Here is a 23290-nt window from a genome sequence, read left to right as displayed (position 1 = left end):
TCAGATTATCATGGGATACTGACTAAATGTAATTTTCATCTCAAACTAGATAAATAAGGCTTGCATAAATGGAACAATATTACATGCATAAATCACACACACACACACACACACACACACACACACGCAAACACAGACACACAAACATAGGACTTCAAAGAATTTGAAAAAGTGTTTAGGGTGCCTTGGGTGAACACATTCTGGGACATCTCAGAACTCACTTATTCTGCATCTGATCAAGTCCTACATTTGAAATTTTTTCTCAAAATAATCTAGTACTAGGGATAATTGCATAATTTGTCAACACTCATGTTGGGCTGAATATTTCCTTAAGAAACCATAGAAATTATAAATTTCTTCTTAACTAAAATATTCCTTTTCTCAGATATGACAGCTACACTTGATGGTCTAGTTTAATCAACAAATAGACACCTACTGAGATTATTGAATTACCAGAGTGGTAACCTCAGCAAGTGATAAACCTCTAAGAGGGTCATTGCTAAATGGTCTTGCAGGGGTTTGGACTGGTAGAAGAAGTAGGTCAACAGAAATGAGCCTTTGAAGGTGAGCCTCTGTTCTTGTTTTCTCTTAGCCCTGCTTGTTGAGTGTTCTGAGGTGAGCAGTATACTCAACCACTCGCAGACATCAGAGCCTTCTGCAATGAAACCAGTGAACCATTGGTACAAACCCCTACACTGATGAACAAAGTAAATGTTTCTTCCTATGAGTTTTTTTTCTATCTAAATGTTAAGATCACAGCAACAAAAAGCTCACTAACTCAGCAGTATATTTTTGTTATCAAAGAACTTTTAAAGCAGTTTTTACATCTTTATTCCTCAGACTGTAAATTAGTGGGTTCAGCATGGGGATGACAATAGTGTAAAACACCAATGATACTTTCCTTTGGTGCACAGAGTTGACTGATGAGGCTGCAGGTACATAAATGCAAGAGATCCAAAGAACTCAGCAACTGCTCAGATGTGGGAGCTGCAAGTGCTGAAGGCGTTGGACCTGCCTTCAGCAGATCAAATTCGGAGGATGTTGGCTATGATGAAGATGTAGTAGGAAAATATAGTCAGTGCTGGGAGAAAAATATTAGAAGAACTTAAGCACAAAACACTACCTCATTAAGAAATGTCCTAGAGCAAGAGAGCTCCAGGACAGGCAGAAGGTCACAGAAGAAATGGTTTATTACATCAGACTTGCAGAACATAAGTCTCAGCATGCAAACTGTGTGACCTGTGGCACCAACCAAACCCATGCTGTACACTCCAGCTACCATCCAGCAGCAGACTTGAGGAGACATGGTGACATGGTAAAGCAAGGGGTCGCAGATGGCAACATAGCAGTCATATGCTGTTGCAGCCAACATGTGGCACTCAGAGATAACAAAAACTAAGAAGAAATAGAGTTGAATCATGCATTCAGGGTAGAAGATGATGTTCTTCTCTGTCACAAAGCTGCTCAGCATTTTGGGAGTAATGACAGTGGAACAGGACAGGTCAATTAAGGACAGACTGCTGAGGAGATAGTACATGGGGGTGTGCAGGGCAGAACTGAGCCGATCAGTATGATCATGCCCAGGTTCCCCACCACGGTGAACACGTAGATTCCCAGGAAGAGGAGGAAGAGGGGCAGCTGGAGCTCTGTTTTCTCTGTTAACCCAGCAAGGATGAATTCTGTCATAGTGGAACTATTTCCTTTCTCTATTTTCTTCTGGAAATTTCATGAAAGGAGAGAACAATGGAGTTCCCATCCTTACTGTAGCATCAAATATAATTGTTAAATTTTCATCCTCATTCTACAGTGTTCAGGCAGCTTCTGATTTCAGTCTGGTGTCAAATACTTTGAGATCTCAGAAATGAGACATGTGAGTATATATGAGGTAGGACTGTGTATTTTTCTATAGCATTACATTAGTTATTAAGTGTATCTTGTTCCTAAATATAAACGGCAATGGTTAGCGCATTTTCTGTTTTTAAACTACATAAGTTTATGTAGAAAATGTAAGGAATGTGTTTTTTTAAAAAAGTAAAAATTTAACAAGTTAGAGTGGAAGATCAACAAAAAAAATCCAGTTTGCTTTTACACACTGAGGATGAGCAGTTAAACTGCTTTTGGAATAGTACTTCAAAGGGTAAAAATCTTTAGGAGTTCTTTAAATAAAGAAAATGCATAGTATTATTTATGTAATCATTAAACACTTTTGAGTGCAATTAAAATTGTTTGTGAAATGACAGCCATTCATGTCCATGAATGAAAAAACTGTAAAAACGTTAATATTTCTAAGATTGATCAACAAATTCATTACAACTATAGTAAAATCTCAGCTGTGTTGTATATAGCTATTGACAACCTAACCATAATTTCATATTAAAATATAAAGAATCCAGTGCTGTCCTAGCAAACCTTAAAAAGAAGATGGAGTTAGAGGTTTAGTAATTTCCCTTTTGAGCTTAGGGTGGTGGTGCATGCCTGTTATACCTGTGCTCAGGAGGCTGAAGCAGGAGGATTGCCTTGAGTTCAAGACCAGCCAGGGCTACAAAGTGAGTTTAAGGCCAGCCTGAACAATACAGTGAAACCCCGCCTCAAAAAAAAAAAAAATAAAAAGACCAAATAAAAGGAGAAAACAAAACATAATTTCCGATTTGTAAATATACTAAGAAATTATTGTGAGCAGGACAGTGAGATAATGGAATTCAATGAGAAAGTGTAACATATCATTGTAAAATGACATAACATGGTATAATTTAATTGACAATGAACTATTTTTTAAATGTTGCTGAGAGAAATAGCAGAGTAGAGATAACATATTAGTTTGGAGCACATTTTCAGATCATCTACCCTAATTTACTCAAAACAGGTCATAGAATTAAATGTAAGAAGTATTTTATAGTGACATCAGCATAATACAACAGAACTAAGATACATGTGACCCTATATTTAGGGAAAATTAGAAAGTATACCAAAACCAGAAACTGTTTTGGAAAACTGAATGTGAAAATTGAAAATACTTTATATCCTTCACAAAGATTGTATTCAAAAGATAAGTGAAAATAAGTAACTGCAGCAATGTGAAGGAATCGTAACTATTATAATAGTTCATGGCATTGTAAAATAGTGGAGATTGCTAGGAAATAAACTGGAAGTTATTAAATACAGAAAAATAAAGTTATTATGTGAACCAGCAAGTTCACTGCTAGGTACATATCTAGAAGAATAGAAGATATACATTCTCACAACAAATTGTACAAAAGTATTCAGGGATGCATTGTTTATAGTAGTCACTGAAGAATCCACATAATGCCCATCCCGTGATAAATAGAGAAGCAGAATGCAGAATATTAAACAAACATATTTCTGTAATAAAAAAGAAAGAGATCTGTCACATCCTAAATGAACCTAAAAAATGTTAAGAGAAACCACATGGCAAAGCTCTCTATTGTCAGAATCCACTTGGTTGATTCAGAATAAGCAAATTCATCATCAAAAAAGTTTGGTGTCTGCCAGTAGCTGTGGAAAGGATATATTGGATGACACCACTGAAGGAGCTTTACTTGGGTTTGTTTTGAAAATACTCTGAAAGTTGAACACAGTCATGTTCATACAGTCCCTAAATTTAACAAAACCCTTTCACTGATCTAGAAACTTGAAACCAGTGAATTGTATGTCACTTACAATTCAGTAAAAATGTTCTATAAACTCAAAAACACAAGAAAATATTAATGACACCACACAGACACAAAATATTGCATATGAACATATTAATTTGCCTCCAGTTTGGCTGTCTTGCTCATTCAGGTTTTACCCGGTATATTTCTCTGTCTTTATGACAAATGTGCTCATTAGGTTTTTCTCCAAGAACTCTGTTATCCCTACATACAGTCACACACACACACACACCCACATACACACAGACACACACACAGACACACAGACACACACACACACACACACACACACACACAATCTCTCTCATACACATACATACACTGAAGACCATCCCACAAACACCTCCTCCTTCCACAGCCTGCCCTGTCTTTTAAATCCTGACAGGAGCTTTGGGTACTGACCCATTTCATCTGAGCAGCTCCCCAAAAACCATTTTGCTCTGAGATACACCTGGTTGTGTGAATGCCTTTAATCTTGGTGCAGCTTTCCCAATAACTTGTTCTGAATCAGTTTTCTGAGCTTCTTTTAATCAGGTTCATCTTAGAGATAAGTGGATCATAATCAAAATGCCATAACTTTGAGGAAACTGGATATTTGTTTTATTACTTTCCTCATTTCTTAACAATTGTACTGAAGTAGAATATATTTTTTTAATCAATGAAATACACATATTTAACATGCACTATTTAATCAGTTTGGATATTTGCAAACGCTCATGACACCACCACCACAATCAAGGTGATCAATTCATGTATCACCTCACAAATGGTCTTCTGTTCCTTAATGCTTAATGTGAGATTTACCATTTTAAATTGTGAAATTCACAGTACTACACTGCTGACTATACGCAGGCACTATGGTTTTCTGTACATAGTAGCTTGAGGACTTACTTATCTAGTAGAACTAAGCTGAAACTCCGAACAAAACTCCTTTATATTTAACCTTGCATACTGACCCCTGCTAACTAGTATTCTGTTCTTTGCTTCTATCACATGTGACTCAAGTAACTAGGATAAAACCAGCATTTCCCTTTTGTGATTGGCTCCTTTCACTTATGATACTACCCACTGGGCTCTTGCATCTTGTTTCAAACAAGTTTTCCCTTGAGGAAAATAATCTCTTTAAATTCTTATCTAAAAATGATGATTTAAAATCTTCACAAGTGTGTTCAAGCAGACCTGGAATTTTCTTTTCAGTAAATTTTTAACAGATTGATAGAGTAAAACTGGAGGATAATAGGTTTTCCAGACTCAGTAAAATATTTTTTAAATCTTTGTAGTCTTGGAGAAGTGGCAGAGTTATGTGCTGTAAATAAAGAATAGAATGAAATGGTAATAAACTGTTAAAATGGAAATAGGAATTGGGATGGCAAAATATGGAAGGCAAAATATGGAAGGGAAAAAGAGAAAGTTAGTTGTACTGTTAGTGTCTCTTACTTCATCTAAAAAGAGCTTTACACTAATATTAATTGGAGAAATTTTTATGCCCATATTGTGTACTCCAAGTAACTATTTTTAAAATTTTATTTAAAAGGAAAAAGAGAAAAAACAAAACAAATCCAAGCGGTATAAGGGTACAAGTAATACAGAACTACAAAAGAAAAAAAAAAACAGTAAGAAATCACCAGTTAATAGATTACACATTATAATCTTAGAGATAGATGCTCAAGTCACAGTATCAAAGCATACAGGTGGACATTCAAACAGTGTGACTGCAAACAGTTGTGTTCAATGATGCCACTAAAAACACTAATATGGTCAGCTATTTAACACCTCTAAACACACTTGCTGTTGTATCCTTTAGAGCACTTTTTCCCCTCTCTTTTTTACAACAAAATTTACACATTTTGGGTTTTATTACTCCTTAGTTCTTATTACTTTTTTTTGGAAAAGAATAAAGTCAAATATGGCAAAACAAAGCTGTCAGTCAAAACCAAGGATAGACATAGTACATGATGTAAAACAGAGTACAGGGTTATCAACAATGGTTACCATAATGCCTCTTGCTTCCTTAAAAAGAATTGTCTATCTCATTAGGTATTATAAAGTTGAACAAAACAGTAGAGAACAAGACCAATGAAACTTAAACATTGTAAACATTACAGGACTTTCAAAGGAGATAATAGTTCAAACCAGGATGGGCATCTTAGTGAATCTTATTGCCTTCAAAGTAGTTGCCTATACCCTGAAACTTGATACTATCATACAGAATGGAACAGACTCTAATCAGTCAAAACAAGATAGTGGGAGTATTACAGGACTTCAAATAAAGTTAATAGGAAATCAAAAAATAATAGTTAAGAAATCAAAATGTTAATAGGAAATCAAAACTATAATATATCCTGATAAATTTTTAAATTTTTCCCCTTAATTAAAAAAACCATAAAAATAATTTTTAATGAATAAGGGAGAGATTGAGATAAAAGAGAACATAAGAACATAACAATACAGGTCAAAGCATGACTGTTTCAGCAACCTAGTGCTTCACCACCAAATAACCTGACTTAATAGTAGTTACCATAGTGTCTGTTTTTTTCCTTGAAATATTTGAATATAACTTCATATACTATAGCTTCAAATATTTCCACATAAAGAAGCCCAGAATAAAGTCATTCCAATTAATAAGTGAATACTTTATAAGGCTTAAAGGCCACATAATGGGGAATCATGATTACCACATACTTTTACATATTTGAATCATTACTTACTTAGGGAAACTATTCTGTATTCACACTTGCAGGATTGATTTATTTCCCTTATGATTATGCTCTTAAGCTGCGCCCATTTATTGATAAATATCTCAATGTGATCCTTCTTCACAGCTGAGTAACACTCTATTGTATAGAAATACCACAACTTTTTTTATCCATTCCTCAGTTGATGGACACCTGGGTTGTTTCCATGATCTGGCAATTACAAATTGTGCTGCTATAAACATAGGTGCACATATATCACTGTGGTATGATGCTTTCAGTTCGTCTTGGTATTTGCATAGAAGTGAAATAGCTGGAACAAATGGGACTTCCAATCCCAGCTTTTTGAGAAATCTCCAGACTGGCCTCCACAAAGGTTGTACCAGTCTACACTCCCACCAACAGTGCAGGAGAGTTCCTTTTTCCCCACAGACTCTCCATCATTTGTTATTGTTGGTTTTCTTGATCCTGGACATTCTTTCAGTAGTGAGATGAAATCTCAGTGTGGTTTTAACTTGCATTTCTCTAATGACAAATGATGACTAACAATTTTTCATGTATTTATTTGCCATTTGTCTTTCTTCATCTGAGAAGTGTGTATTCATCTCAGATGCTCATTTTTGGATTGGATCTTTGAATTTTGGGGGTCTGAGGTTTTTTTTTTTTTATTTCTTTATATGTTTTAGACAAGAGTCCCTTGTCTGAGAGGTAGTTCATTAAAATCGTTTCCCAGTTTGTGGGTTTTCTTTTCAGTATGCTGGAGATTTCTTTTGACATACAGAAACTTTTTAATAAGAAATGTTCTCAGTTATTGATTCTGGGAAGAATTACCCATGCGGTATGAGTCCTGTTCATGAATTCTCTACCTACCCCTATGTCTTCAAGGTTTCTACCCAATTTGTCTTTCAATAGATTTAGTGTTTCTGTTTTAATATTCGTATCTTTGACCCATTTAGATTTTAATTAATACGTGGTGATAGGCATGGGTCTAGCTTTAGTTTTTGGCAAGTGGAGAGCCAGTTTTTCCAGCACCATATATTAAAGAGGCTGGCGTTCTTCCAGTGAACCTGCTTGGCTCCTTTGTCAAAGATAAGGTGGTTGAGTGTGTTTATAGTTGTGGTTATATCTTCTAATCTATTCCCTTGATCTTCATCTCTGTTTTGATTCCAGTAACATGTTGATTTTACTACTGTTGCTTTGTAGTATAACATCAAGTCAGAGATTGTGATGCCTCTGGCCTTGCCTTTGCTGCTTAGAATTTCCTTTGCTATTCTAGGTCTCTTCTGGTTCCAGATGAATTTTAGGAAGGATTTCTCTAGATTTATAAGGTATATGGATGGTATTTTTATTGGGATTGCATTGAATCGGTATAACAGTTTTGGGAGAATGGCCATTTTCACAATGTTTGTTCTTCCTATCCATGAGCATGGGATGTCTTTCCATTTTCTGAGATCATCTTCAATTTCTTTTTTCAGTGTATTATAATTTTCCCTGTATAGGTCTTTCACTTCTTTCATAAGAGTAATTCCTAAATATTTCATTTTTTTGCTTGCTAGTGTGAAGAGTGTGGTTTCTCTTATTTCCCTCTCTGTGATTTTGTTCTTAGTGTATAGGAATGCTATTGATTTCTGAGTATTGATTTTGTAACAGCTACATTACTGGATTTATTTATTATATCTAAGTCTTTTAATGGAGTGTAGGGGGTCTTCTATGTAGAGTATCATGTCATCTCCAAACAATGATAATTTAACTTCTTATTTTTACCCATTTTATTTCTCTCTTGTCTAATTGCTCTGAATAATACTTGCAGTACTATATTAAATAGGAGTGGTGATAAATAACATCCTTTTCTTGTGCCTGATTTTAAAGTAAAGGCTTTCAATTTTGGGCCATTTAGTGTGATGCTGGCTGTTGGTTTGCCATAAATGGCCTTTATTACATTGAGGTAAAGACCATCTATTCAAATTTTCTGTAAAGTTCTTATAATAAATGAATGCAAGAGCCTTACCAAAGGCTTTTTCTGCATCTATAGAAATGAACATGGGATTCTTACTTTTGGCTTTATTGACATGGTGGATTACATTTATTGATTAACCTATGTTGAACCATCCCTGCATGCCTGGAATGAATTCCACTTAGTCATGGTGTATAATCTTCTAGATGACTTGCTGCATCCTATTTCCCAATATTTTATTGAGAAATTTTGCATCTGTGTTCATTAAGGAGATTGGACTGTAGTTCTCTTTTTTAGTTGTGTGTTTCTCAGGTTTTGGTACTAGAGTAATATTTGCTTCCAGGAATGTCTTAGGAAGGATTGCTTCACTTTCAATTTCTTTGAAGAGTTTGAGGAGTGTCGGCATTAGGTCTTCTTTGTATGTCTTGTAGAATTCTGCAGTGTATCCATCTGGGCCCGGGCTCTTCTTTGTAGGTAAGGACTTAATTACATTATCCATTTCATTAACAGAGATTGGGTTATTCAGCTGTTTTACATCCTCTTGATCTAGCTTTGGTACTTCATATGTTTCTAAGAATCTGTCTAATTCTTCTGTGTTATCAAACCTTTGAGAGTAGAGGTTTTTGAAATAGGTGTGGATGAACTTCTGTATTTCTGTAGAGTCTGTAGTGATTTCAACTTTTTCATTTCTTATTGCATGAATTTGAGCTTTTTCTTCCCTTTTAAAAATAAGATTGGCTAGGGGCTTATAGATTTTACTTATTCTTTCAAAGAACCAACTCTTTGATTCATTGATTCTTTGGATTGTTTTCTTAGTGTGTATTGCATTGATTTCTGCACTGATTTTTTATAATTTCTTCTCTTCTTTTGGCTTTGGGCTTCACTTGCTCTTCTTTTTCTAGCTGTTTGAGGTGTAGCATCAGGTTATTTATTTGTATTCGTTCTGTTTTCCTGATGTGGGAACTCAGTGCAATAAATTTTCCTCTTAGGACAGCTTTCATTGCATCCCACAGATTCCAGTAAGTTGTATTTGTGTTTTCATTTGTTTGTAGGTATTGTTTAATTTCCTCTGTGACCCACTGATTTCTCAAGAGTGTGTTATTCAGTTTCCATGTGTTTGTGGGATTTTTGCAGTATCTTTTATCATTAATTACTAATTTCATAGCACTATGATCTGATAACATGCAGGGGATGATTTCAACTCTTTTGCATTTCTTTAAATATGTTCTATGAGTTAACATATGGTCTATTTTAGAGAATGACCCATGTACTGCTGAGAAAAATGTGCATTCTTTTGTTGTTGGGCAGAATACTCTGTATATGTCTATCAGTTCCATTTGTTCAAAGGTGTGATTCAGTTCTTTTATCTCTTTGCTTATTTTCTGTCCTGTTGATCTGTCCATTGGTGTCAATGGTGTGTTAAAATCTCCTGTTATAATTTCATTACTGCTAATTTGGTTTTTCATTTCTGATATTACTTGTTTTATATAACTGGGTACTTTGGAATTTGATGCATATATATTTAAGATAGTTATCTCTTCCTCTTGAAGTTTTCCCGTAACCAGTATGTAGTGACCTGCTTTGTCTCTTCTGATCATTATTGCTTTGAAGTTCACATTGTCTGCAAACAGAATAGCTACCCCCGCTTTTTTTTGAGGGGGGGTTCCTGTTGCATGAAGTATTGTTTTCCATCCTTTGACTTTCAGTCTGTGAGTATCCTTTTGGGTTAGATGTGTTTCTTGTAGACAGCATATGGTTGGATTTTGTTTCTTGATCCATTCTGCCAGTCTATTTCTTTTAATTAGTGCATTGAGACCATTTACATTAATGGTTATAAGTGTTATATATTGGTTTACTACTGACATGTTATATTTCTGCTGTTGCATCTTTATCTTTCTGTTCTATTTAATTGTCTGCTTTGTTAAGTGGTTTCTTCTTAAGTGTATCTAGACTGACTTTCAGTATTCTTTGCAGGATTGGCTTGGTGATCATGAATTTCTTCAGCTGTTCTTTGTTGTGGAAGTATCTTATTTCTCCATCAATTTTGAAGGACAGTTTTTCAGGGTACATCAGTCTAGGTTAGAAATCATTTTCCTTTAGGGTCTGAAATACTTCACTCCATGCTCTTCTTGCCTTTATCGTTTCTGTTGAGAAGTCTGCTGTGATTCTGATAGGTTTTCCTTTATAGGTGATCTGTCTTTTATCTCTGACAGCTTTTAATATTCTATTCTTTTGTTCAATTTCTCGAATGGTGATTATTATATATCTGGGTGTAGTTTTATTTTGGTTATGGCTATTTGGAGTTCTATATGCCTCATTGATCCTGATATCAGTTTCCAATTTCATGTTTGGGAAGTTTTCAGCAATTACTTCTCCAAATATCCTCTTGACATCCTTTGTATTGTCTCCTTCTTTTTCATTTATCCCTATCAACCTGATGTTGTTTTTCTTTGTGTCATCTTGCAGGTGTTGTATTGTTATTTCTTGATTTCTTGTTATTTTTAAAAGATCTTTCCTTTCCTGTTCACTGCCTGCAATCTTGTCTTCGAGGTCTGAAATTCTATCTTCGCATTCATTCAGGCGGTTTTTACAACTTTCAATGTTGCTTTTGATTTCCTGTATATCTCTTAGCATCCGTTTTATATATTCTGTTTGTTTCTTATATTGTTCATCCAGAGATTCTCTCCTTTTGTTTAGTTCCTCCAACTTTTTAGCTGTGTCTTCTTTAGATATGTTCAGTATCTCCTTAATTTCTTTTATTATTTCTTCTTTTGCTTGATATGTTATTTCTAGTATGAATTACTTCAAAGCTTCCTGGAGCTGCTTCTTTATTTCTGTTACTATTGTTTCAGGTATTTCAGGTATATGGCATGTATTTTCTTCTATGTACATGGCTCCTAGGCTTTCTTGGGGGCATGGGTTGGGTGTTGAGATTGCATTTTGACCCTTCGTTTTGTCATTTTCCTATAGTACTGTGTTTCAAGTGTTGTTTCAGAGTTTCCCCTGGTTGTGTTGTAAATTGACTCTTATGTCCTGGGCTCTTGGGACTCCTCTTGTAGTAGCTCCCTTCTTGGGCAGCAGAGCCGCTGGATTAAAAGAGGCTTGCCAGGCTCCTCTCAGGTAGAGCTAAAGCTTCCTCAATTTGCACAATTTCAGGGCCGGACCAGAGTCGCCTCCGTGCAGCTGGATGCTCACCTTCCGGTCCCCAGAGGTGGTAGTATGGGCCCTGGGCGGGAGAGACGGCTGCAGGGCCGGCCTCCGCTTGGCTGGACCCCTTGCTTATTCCTTGATTCTTTTTCTTCTGCTCTCTTCGCTAGCTTTCCAAAGCTTGCATGATCATTCTTTGCCATCCAGCACGGTTTCTACTCTTTTCTGTTATCTTTATCCATTCTCTTTCTTAAATTTCCCCACTGTAGAATAAAACCACACTACCAAGAGGAAACACTTTGCACACAAGCTCCCAGTCTGTGACTTGTTCTATAATGATTGTAGATTTTGTTCTGGTGAAAGATACAAAATCAAGATTTAGCACAGTTTTTCTGGTTCCGAACTGTGCTTCATGCTATTGTTATTGCTAATAATACTTCTTTAGTTAGGATGGCATACCTCTTTTGATTAGTTGTTCTCATTTGTGTAATAATAAAAGGGACATTCTTGTGTAATAACTTCATCACAGCCCAGCAACAAAGGACTGAGAACTGAGCTAAAGAGACACTAACAACTCACTTTTAATATTGAAAAAGTGTGATCTTGGTATATACACAAAGCATGAAAATTCTACACATATAAGGCATCCCTGAAGAATAAAACATCTTAGAGAGGCCTTGATACTAGTGATAAAAAAATTTTAAAAACTCTACAAAATTTTACAAAGATCAACAAACAAAACAAAATGAAAATTTTTTAAAAAGAGAAGATAAGACACAGCAGGAAAATGCAACCTCAGGTTTCCAGCCTACTCAAAACAAGTCCAGGAGACAATGACATAGAGGAAAATGGAAGACACACACCTGACCTTTCTGACACGATAGCAACAAATCCTTGAGTCTTTAGAGGAAATTATTGGAAATAATCTCTCAGATAAAAAAGAAAAATTAAATTTTTAAAATAAATTGCTCACCAAATGTAGACTAACCATAGGTATAAAATAGGCAATGATAATAAGAGGATGGAAACGATGAACAATCAATATAGGAAAAAAATGGAATGTATGAAACAGATCCAAAGGGATATGTAGGAAATAAAAAATCCACTGAAAGCTGGCAAAGTCACTTGAGTGAAACTGAAGGCAGAATTTCATATCTTGAAGATAGGATCCTGACTAGTGATTATGAATAGAAGGATCTCTTGAAAATAGCACATTATCAGGAAATAATGATTCAAAAGTTACAAGATGATGTGAATTAAACAATATAAGTTTGATTGGCTTCAATGAAAGAAGCACAAGTCAACACAAATGACATTTTAAAAATTCAACATTAAAAAAACCAAACAATTTGAGAATTAATATGAGAAAACGTCCCAAGTATGGGGAAATGTTCTGGCATTTGGATAAGTGAGGCATATAGAACATCAAATAGCCATAATCAAAATAAATCTACATCCAGACATATAGTAATCAAGATCCCAGAAATTCAATACAAGAAGACACTATTAAAAGCTGTAAGAGAAAAGGGACAGAAAATCTCTAAGTGGAATTCCATCAGAATCACTGTTGACTTCTCAACACAAACCCTCAAGACCAGAACCTTGAAGTATTTCAAGTTCTGAAAGAAAACAACTTCTATTCCAGATTGATTGATTCTGCAAGACTACCTTTCAAAGTTAACAGATAAATAAAATATTCCATGACAAGACCAACAGAGGAAATTCGTGACCAACAAAACAACACTACAAAAGTATTGAAAGATATTAAAAAGTGAGAGGTAAAAATGAACACAATTTAAAGAACAGCAACAAAAAGTGACAGGCAGGACTAGCAGTAAAACAGAGGGGAATACTATGGATCCAACAACATGAAAATAACCTGAGAAATATAAGTCGATACATATTACTTATAAGCATCAGTTTAACTGTCCTCAATTCACCAATCAAAGGAAACAGACTGAGAGACCGGATCAAGAACCAGGATCCAAGAATATCCTGCATAAAAGTACACATTTAATTCAAAGTGAAACTCGTAGACTAATAGTTAAAGAATGGAAACCAATTCTCTATCCAACAGAAAGGCAGGAAAACAACAACAACAACAAAAAAGAAGTAGCTATTTTATTTTGTAGACAATGTGAAATTCAAACAATGAGTGATCAAAAGAAATTTTAATAAAAGGTCACTACATATTTGTTAGGGGAAAATTGAAAAGGATAACAATTATAAATACCTATGCAACATATATGGAAACACCTAACTACATAAGGCATATAATCAGAGACATGAAAAATCAAATAAGGAATAGCAAAATTTTAGTAAGAAAACTTAGTACCCATTACCAAAAAGAGATCCATCAACCAAACCAGATATTCAGCAATATATATTTATATCAGATCTGAACTAAAACCGTGAACAAATGTAATTGGTAAACATGCAAATTTTGCATCCAACAATATTAGAATACACATTCTTCTCAAGTGTACATGAAATGTTCTCTATAATATACCATATCCTAGCATAGAACATGCTTAAGTAAAGTCAAAGTAATTCAAATTATCTCATACATATTATCTGATCACAGTGTAATAAAATCAGAAATTAATGACAAAAGAAATCAAAAAGCTCCATGAACATATGGAAATTACATTACACACTCCTAAATGACCTAAGGGTCACATGTGAAATTGAAGAAGAATTTAAACAACATTTACAATCAAACACAAATGCAAATACCACTTGGCAGAACCAGTGGAACAGATTGAAAGCAGTTCTAAGGGGGATACTTGTAGTAATTGTCATATCAGTTAAACAGCACAAGCACAAATAACTGAAACTGCACTGCAAGCTGTTAGGAAAAGAAGAGAAAGTCAAACCCAAAGCGAATACAAGGAGGAAATTATAAAGATCAGAGAATAAATTAATACTATTGAGACAAATACAATAATACAAAGAATTAGCAAATCAAAAAGTTGGTTACTGGAAGCAATAAATAAAAATGGCAAACCCTTACTGACCATAACAAAAAAAAAAAAAAAAAAAAAAAAAAAAAAAAGAAGAGACTCACAATCAAGGAAAGAGGAATGAAATGGGTGAAATCATTAGAGATGCTTTGAAAATTCAGAATATCAACACCTACTTTGAATATCTTTGCCCACCAGGGATGAAAAACAGAGAACAAACCACAATTTCTTAAATAAGTACAAATTAACAAAGCTAAACCAAGAAGAAATAAAAATTCTGAATATTCAATATCAGTCAATGAAATTGAAAATGTAATTAAAAACTTAACAACAAAGAAAAACTGAGGTCCTGATAGTCACTGCTGAATTGTACAAGAAATTTGGAGAAAGTTTGGTACTCCTCAAACACTTTAATGAAATTGAAAGGGAAATAGTGTTCCATAACTCATTCATGGAGGCAAGTATTTTACTGATACCAAAACCAGAGAAAACCCAACCTAAAAAGAGAACTGTAGGACAATCACAAGGAACATAGATGCAGAAGTCGCCAAACAGATACTACCAAATCATCAAAAAGGTAATATATCATGACCAAGTAAGATTCATCCTAGGAATGCAGGTAAAGTCCAACATATGCAAATCAATAAATGTAACACCACTGAAACATAGCCAAAGACAAAAGTCACATATTGTCTTAGTGGATGCAGAAAAACCTTTCCATAAAGTCAAACATTCATTCATGATAAAAAAAAAAAAAAAAAAAAAAAAAAAAAAAACTTATGAAAAAAGAATACATGGTCTTTATCTAAATCTGACAAAAATCATCTCTGAACAAAACCATACTAACTGGACAAAACTGAAAGCTTTCAATCTAAAATTAGGAACAAGACAAAGAATTTTACTATTACCACTCTTACTTAATATACTTCTGGGAATACTAGCCACAGCAATTAGAGAGAGAAATAAAAGGAATAAAGGTAGGAAATTGTCACCGTTTATGTCTCTGTCCCCCAGGCCTCATGAGTTTGCATTGTGCATTTGTGTCTGTTTCATTTTCTAGTGCTTGGATTGATGGTGTCAGTGCTACACCCACATAGGGGTGGAGCCAGGATATGATGTAATGGCAGGAAGAAGGTGTGTCTTGCTCTTTGCTGGTTCCTGCTTGTTGTTTGCAGCCACCAGGAACTGCGGCCCAGCCATGCCCGCCTGTGTTACAGCCAACTGAGTGTGGACTGAAATGTCCAAGAATTGTAAGAAATAAACCTTTCCTTTCCCAACTTGGGCATCAGGTATTTTGTCTCAATGAAGAGTAAAAAGTAACTAAGACAGAAAGGATGAAGTCAAATTATCACTATACACACAAAGCATGATATGCTATATAGAAGACTCCAAAAACAGCATGAAAAAAAACTTCTAGATATAATAAGAAACTTTAGTATCATAACTGGACACAAAATCAATTTTCAAATATTCATAACATTCCTGTATACAAACAATACACTCATTGAGCCACAAATTAGAAAAACCATATCCTTCAAAGAAGCATTCCCCAAAATGAAATGCTTAGCAGTCAACCTAATAAAGGAAGTAAAAGAATTTATACATTGACTATTATAATATATTATCTCTGAAAAATAACATTGAATAGGATATCAGAAAATGCAAACATATCTATCACTTTCGATATGAAGAACCAACATTTTAAAATGTCCATGCTTGCAAAATTGTTATACATATTTAGTACAATTTCAATCAAAATACAATTAGCATACCTCACAGAACTGAAGAAAACATTCCTAAATTTTTTTTGGAAATCGAAGAGACCTAGAATAATAGCAAAGTCTATCATGTGCAAGAAAGGCAAGGCAGGAGGCGTCACAATCCCTGACTTGAAATTATACTACAACATTACTGTGAAAAAAATCAACATGGTACTGTCAATAAAACAGACTTGAGGATCTGTGGAACAGATTAGAAGATGCAGACACATCTGAAAAAGATACTCAGCCACCTTACCTTTGACAAAGGAACCAAACTAGTTCACTTGAAGAACATAGCCTCTTTAATAAGTGATGCAAGAAAATCTGATTATCCACATGCTGGAGACTAAAACTATATCCACAGTTATCACCATGTGCTAAACTAAAGTTAAAATCGATCAAAGATCTAAATACTAACATGGAAACACTAAGTCTACTACAAAAGAAAGTAGGTAGAAATTCCTGGAAGAAAGTATTACTCTAGTACCAAAACCAAAGAAAGACCCCCCCCCAAAAAAAAAAAAAAACACAAAAAAAAAAAACAAAAAAAAAAAAACAAAAAAAAACAGAACTATAGGCCAACCTCTCTTATTAATGAACATAGGTACAAAAATTCTGAATAAAAAATGGCAAACAGAATGCAGCAAATCATCAGGAAGTTTATACATTACAACCAAGGGGGATTCGTCCCAGGAATGCAGGGATGCTTCAACATGTGCAAATCAAGAAATGTAATCCACCATATCAATAGAGCCAAAAATAAGAATAACATGATCATTTCTATGAATGCAGAAAAAGCTTTTAATATGTCCAACACTCATTCATAATAAGAACCCTACATACAATCGGAATAGATGGTCTTTACCTCAATATGATAAAAACCATCTATGAAAAACCAACAGCCAGCATCATATTAAATGGTAAAAACAGAGCTTTTACTCCAAAATCAGGAACAAGACAAGAATATCCATTATCACTATTCCTATTCAATATAGTGCTGGAAATACAAGTCAGAGCAATTAGACAAGAGAAAGAAATAAAACGAGAAAGGATAGGAAAATGAGAAGTTAAATTATCATTATTTGCAGATAGCATGATACTCTATGTAGAATATGCCCAAAATTTCATTGAAAGACTCCTAAGTATAGTAACTATATTCAGGAATGTAGCTGGATACAAAATCAACACTAAAAAATCAACAGTATTCCTATACACAAACAGCAAACTCACTGAGAGAGGAATAAGAGAATACAGATTCTTCACAATAGCATCCAAAAAAAAAAAAATGAAACACTTAGGAATCAATCTAGCAAAATGAGTCAAGATCTATGCAGTGGAAATTATAATATCCTGAAAAAGAAATTGAAGAGGGTTTTTAAAAATGGAAAGACAGTCCCTATTTATGGATAGGACGAAAAATATTGTGAAAATGGCAATTCTCCCAAAATTGTGATACAGATTTAATGCAATTGCAATAAAAATATCATTAGCATACCTCACAGATCTAGAGAAATCATTCCTAAAATTATTCTGGAATCAGAAAGACCTACAAGAGCAAAAGCTATTCTGAACAACTAAAGCAAGGCAGGTGGCATCACAATCCCTGACTTGAAGCTATACTACAAAGCTACTAATAATGAAATCAGCATGGTACTGGAATAAAAACAGATTTTAAGATCAATGTAATAGATCAGAAGATACAACTAAATCCACAAACACAGCCAGCCACCTTATCTTTGAAAACGAGGCCAAACATATTCACTGCAAGAAAGATAGACTTTTTAATAAAGGGGGCTGGAAAAACTGGCCTTCCATATGCTAAAAACTAAAAATAGACCCATTGCGTATCACCATGTACTAAACTAAAGTCTACATGTATCAAAATTCTAAGTATTAAAACAGAAACGCTAAATCTGTTGGAAGACAAAGTAGGTAGAAATCTGGAAGACAAGGTGGTAGGTAGAGAACTCACGAACAAGAATCAAACCACATGGGAAATACTTCACAGGTTCAGTAACTGGGATCACATTTTATTAAAGAGTTTCTGCATGTTGAAAGAAATTTCCAGTATAGTGGAAAGAAAACCAAAAAAATGGGAAAAAATCTTAGTGAACAGTCATTGAGACAAAGGACTTCTGTGTAGAACATATAAAGAATTTTTAAAAAATGAAGACCCCAGAAATTCAAAGACCCAATCCAAAAATGAACATCTGAGATCAGTACACAATTCTAAGATAAAGAAATACAAATGGCAAATAAATTCATGAAAAAATGTTCAGTATCATTGGTCATTAAAGAAATGCAAATTAAAACCACACTGAGATTCCATCTCATACCAGAAAGAATGGCCAGGATCAAGAAAACTACCAACAGCAAATACTAGAGAGGCTGCGGGGGGAGGGGGAGGAAATGAACTCTTTTTTACTTTTGGTGGGAGTGTAGGCTGGTGCATCCACTGTGAAAATCAGTCTGTAGGTTCCTCAAAAAGCTGGGATTGGAAGTCCTATTTGACCCAGGTCTTCCTGAAAAATATGTCTTCTGGACGTATTCCCAGAAGTACTGAAAATATCATAACGAGCTCTTCCAGAAGATATGGTTATAGTATATAAGATACAAAAGCCTCAGTAAATATGGTAAACAAATAAGAATCATTCAGTGAAAAAATAATATCTCAGGGAAAAAGGAAAAGAAAAGAAACAGTATATAGTATAAACACAATTAGGAAAGCTAATACAACTGTGATACAAATTCTATTGGTTTTTGGAACAAAAGAGTTAACATTCTTGGGACTGGCAAATTTTGCACGCTTGAGTCTGGTGATATGAGGAATACTTTTGAAGATCACTATAGAAAATATCAACCGTAGTTATGTTTCTGCCACCTTGTTTTGAAGTCCTATATCGTTATTGTTTTGGGCTCTTTGCTATTGTTATTTGTCTTTTTTGTTTCTTGTTTTTCCAGTGTTTTGCTTTTCCTTCTAATATAGAAAGGATAGGTGTACATGTACAGACTTATGCATGCCTAGAACTTCTCCCAAACAGATTACAAGAATCAAGTATATTGTGCATGATGAAATGAACAGCTACTTTGAGATATTAAAAGAGATATTATGGTAGTCATTGATAACTTCCTATTGTTATGCTGTGAAATCCAGTGATGCTTTAATCTTTGTTAAAAGTGGTTTTAGTCTGTTTTGTATTATTTAATTTCAACATACATGAAGGTATGGACAGCTGTTTTGAAAAAGACATGAAACATTTTGGCAGTCATTGTTAATTTTCCTATTGTCTGTTTTTGAAGGCCTGTGATGTCTTCATTACTTTGATTTTGGTTAGTTTTATATTATTCTGTTTTATATGAATTCATTGTGTGTGAAGATGCGGACAACTATTTAGAAGAAAACAAGATACATTACAGTACTCACTGTTGATCTCCTGTTGTCTTGTTTTTAAATATGTGTCCCTTAAATTGTTTTCATCTGATCTGCTTTCCTCTTTTTTTTTTTTTTTTTTTTTTTTTTGTGATACCAGGGATTGAACGCATGACCTTGCACGTCCAAGTGTTTTTGCTGCAGAGCTAAATCCCCAGCCCCCATTTTTGTTCTGTTTTGTTTTACCCTCTTTAAAATTTTTAAAAAGTAAATATTGTAACATTTAAATTAGCAATTTAAACTTAAGTTGAAAAAATATTTAATTATATAGATATGAGACAATGCTTAATAAACTATTAGTTCTTTCTGATACTCATTCTCTCTTCCTTAATTAAAACAAAACCCTTCCCATCTCATTTTGACGTAGTGCCATCTGACTCATCCCAGCACTTTGCAGTCCCTCATGCCTCTGTGTTTCCCTGTGTGACTAGGTACGCACAAAGGGACAGAGGTGGAAGTGAAGGGTTTTGCCATTAATTCACTTAAGATTCGGGGGCATTCCTTTCTCCTTCCATATGTTTGAGGCTAATGGTGAAATGGAGGAAATCTGGGGTTACCCTTTGAGGGAAAACGTGAAACTCTATAGAAAGGGCCACAGAAAGAATACAGCCACAACCTGCTGTCTCAAAGTGGCCCTGACACTAAGTGGATGTATCTGGTGGCCAACAGGCTATTACTTGGGAGACATAAGAAAAGTCACTGTAAAACTAATGTGTGAGAACTGCTGAGATTTGCTCTTGAGGACAGCTGTCTTCCAAGAGCAATGCCCGAGCTTTCTAGTTAGAATCTCCAAGAGAACAAACAGGATCTCAAATGGAAAAAAAAAAAAAAAATGAAATTTACTTGTCAAAAGTCTGCACCTTAGCCCATAGCGGGGGAAAAATTGTTCTTCAAGTCGAAATTGAGTTTCATGTAATAGAAGAATTTGTCAGTAGGAAAAATTTGTCAACTGTAAGTTTTACACATAAATGAGGAACCCGCATGAACTGAATAGTAAATTAACAGCATATCAAAATAAAAGACACTCTCTATGGGTGCAAATTTTTTTAAAGATCCAAACCTCCTTGGAACATGTTAAAAGGAGTATAGAATTGTTAGGAAACAGGAGTGGTAGCATTATCTCCAGACTGTTACCCAGATACAGGTAAAAGAAAGTTCCTAACATTCATGTGTCTGTTTATTACTGTCACTGTTTTGAAGTATGCTGCTTTCTCCATGAGGGTAGGAAATGTTTTATTTCCCATCTTATGCCATGGTATTGCACTAACATAGTTATACACAATTTGTAATTGTTGGAGATTATATTTTTTTATAATTCAAGTGTTAAATTTATTTATTTTAGAGGTTAGATTTCAAAAACGCTTCCTAATAAACTTTATTTAGAAGACTAGGTACATCAAATATTGAAACAAGACATTGTGAAGCAAATATATTTATTTTCTGAATTCATACAAGTATTATAAAGAGAAGAGACGTATTCCATACATAAAATGCACAATGAATCATATGAGGGGTTTGTAATTTATAAAATTGAGATACAGCTTACTCTGAGTAGGTGGACTCTGGGTCACTAGAATACCACCATTCTATGAGACTTTGATCCCATCAACCTAGCCTTACCTGTGGTATTTTGGTCCAAATAATTAAGCATTAGTAGAAATCACAAGACCTGAGGTTATGTATTACAGTCTCTGGATTATGTACTCATAAAAACAGAAATACTTTATTATAAAAGTAAAATATGCTATTTCAAGGAAGATTGATATTTTTGAAAGATCTTACATAGTGCAACTTTCACATCCTTATTCCTCAGGCTGTAGATCAGGGGATTCAGCATGGGGACAACAATGGTGTAAAACACAGAGGACACTTTCCCTTGGTCCATAGAGTTGCTTGATGAGGGCTGCAGGTACATGAAGGCGCCAGAACCAAAGAACGCAGCAACAGCTGAGAGATGGGAGCTGCAGGTGCTGACGGCTTTGGACCTGCCTGAGGTGGAGCGAATGCGGAGGATGCTAGCTAAGATGAAGATGTAGGAGGGAACGATAGTTAGAGTTGGAAGAAGAACATTAAATGCACTGAAGCACAGAAGCAATACCTCATTAATAAAAGTGCTGGAGCAGGAGAGCTCCAGTAGTGGAGAAAGCTCACAGAAGAAATCATTTATGATATTTTCCTTGCAGAAAAGCACCTTCAACATGCAGACTATGTGAGTTGTGGCACCAACCAAACCCATGCTGTACACCCCAGCTACCATCAGGCAGCAGACTTGAGGAGACATGGTGACACTGTAAAGCAGGGGGTTACAGATGGCAACGTAGCGGTCGTATGCCATTGCAGCCAACATGTAACACTCTGAGATACCAAAAACCAAGAAGTAGAGTTGAGTAATGCATTCGGTGTAGGAGATGACATTCTTCTCTGTCACAAAGTTTATCAACATTTTGGGGGTGATAACAGTGGAATAGGACAGGTCGATGAAGGACAGACTGCTGAGGAGGTAGTACATGGGGGTGTGCAGGGGAGAACTGAGCCCAATCAGGATGATCATGCTCAGGTTCCCCATCACTGTGAACACATAGATTCCCAGGAACAAGAGGAAGAGGGGCAGCTGGAGCTCTGGTTTTTCTGTTAATCCAGAAAGAATAAACTCAGTCACCAAAGAATGATTTCCTTTTGTCATTTCTTTATGCAAATCTATGTAAGAATGGAAGAAAAGTTTTCAGATATGTTTTTATTGTCTGCACAATAATATGTGAAGTAGAACTTTATTCTACTCATCCAGATATGTCCAGTTCTCTGCAAACTTTTCACATAAATGTATCAACAATCTTGAGATCTCTGACTGACATGTAAATATGTAGCACACAAAGCTCTGGGTTTCTTGTTTCATTCTGTAAGAGTCTTATTAATATCAAGTTCATGAACACTCAACAAAACAATTTCTACTAATTTCTGAGTGCATCTGATTAATTATAGTTTTTTTCTGAATTATTCTGATGAAAAAAATCATTTTTATTAGAGTAGCATCATCCATAATGCATGCACAGACACATGCACACAGAGATAGGGAAAGATACACATTGATTGCTAACCAGAATGGTAAAGGCAAAAGACTTTCCCGTGAAATACTGAATAATGCAAGTGGTCCACTACCTGTTTTCATTTCAGAGTGCACAAAAAGATCTAACTAGAAAAGTCAGACTAAAAACATAACGAAAGGCATTCATATTGGAAAGCCAGGATTCCTTATCATTTCACTCTAGTTAAATGACAATCTTATGCAGAACAAGACCAAGAGGATCTTTGCCAACATTGCAGAATTAAAATTAAGCACCATGAGAAAATGTAGGTGGGAAATACAATTAATTGTATTTTACATATTTGCAATATATAATAAAATAAATAACGTGAAAGTATGAAATAATTAGGAATAAACTTGAAAAGGAAACAAAAGCTGTCACATAAAATTACAAAAAGTTTTTGAATAGTACTAAAGTCTTTCATACATGGAAAGACGGATCTTCACGAATCAAAAAATCAGCATTGTCAAAATGGAAGTATTTTCCAAACTGATCTAAAAATTCAGTCTAAAGTCTATCAAAATTCCAGTATTTGCATAAATTAACAGGATGATCATAAAATCTGTTAAAAGACAAGGATTCTAGAATA

The 23290-nt window shown here is 34.8% G+C and overlaps 1 protein-coding gene and 1 pseudogene across 1 annotated transcript; both read right to left on the bottom strand.

Annotated features, from left to right (window-relative positions):
- Window positions 1-798: 798 nt before the first annotated feature.
- LOC100714684 (olfactory receptor 8G50-like) lies at window positions 799-11668 on the bottom strand (annotated as a pseudogene).
- Window positions 11669-21362: 9694 nt separating this feature from the next.
- On the bottom strand, window positions 21363-22301 carry LOC100714959 (olfactory receptor 8G50-like). The gene has a single exon (XM_003472591.2). The coding sequence runs from the start codon at window positions 22299-22301 to the stop codon at window positions 21363-21365; it is 939 nt and encodes a 312-aa protein (XP_003472639.2).
- Between the last annotated feature and the right edge of the window lie 989 nt (window positions 22302-23290).

Source organism: Cavia porcellus, unplaced genomic scaffold, assembly GCF_034190915.1.
Source record: "Cavia porcellus strain 051 isolate PalLab524CR breed Dunkin Hartley unplaced genomic scaffold, mCavPor4.1 scaffold_9, whole genome shotgun sequence".
Taxonomy (NCBI): Eukaryota; Metazoa; Chordata; class Mammalia; order Rodentia; family Caviidae; genus Cavia; species Cavia porcellus.
The sequence above is the reverse complement of the archived record's forward strand: the minus strand, read 5'-3'. Positions and strand labels throughout refer to the sequence as shown.

What these genes read in the sequence shown, in the direction of transcription:
- LOC100714959 (XM_003472591.2), bottom strand. Translation starts at nt 22,301, where the DNA reads ATGACAAAAGGAAATCATTCTTTGGTGACTGAGTTTATTCTTTCTGGA.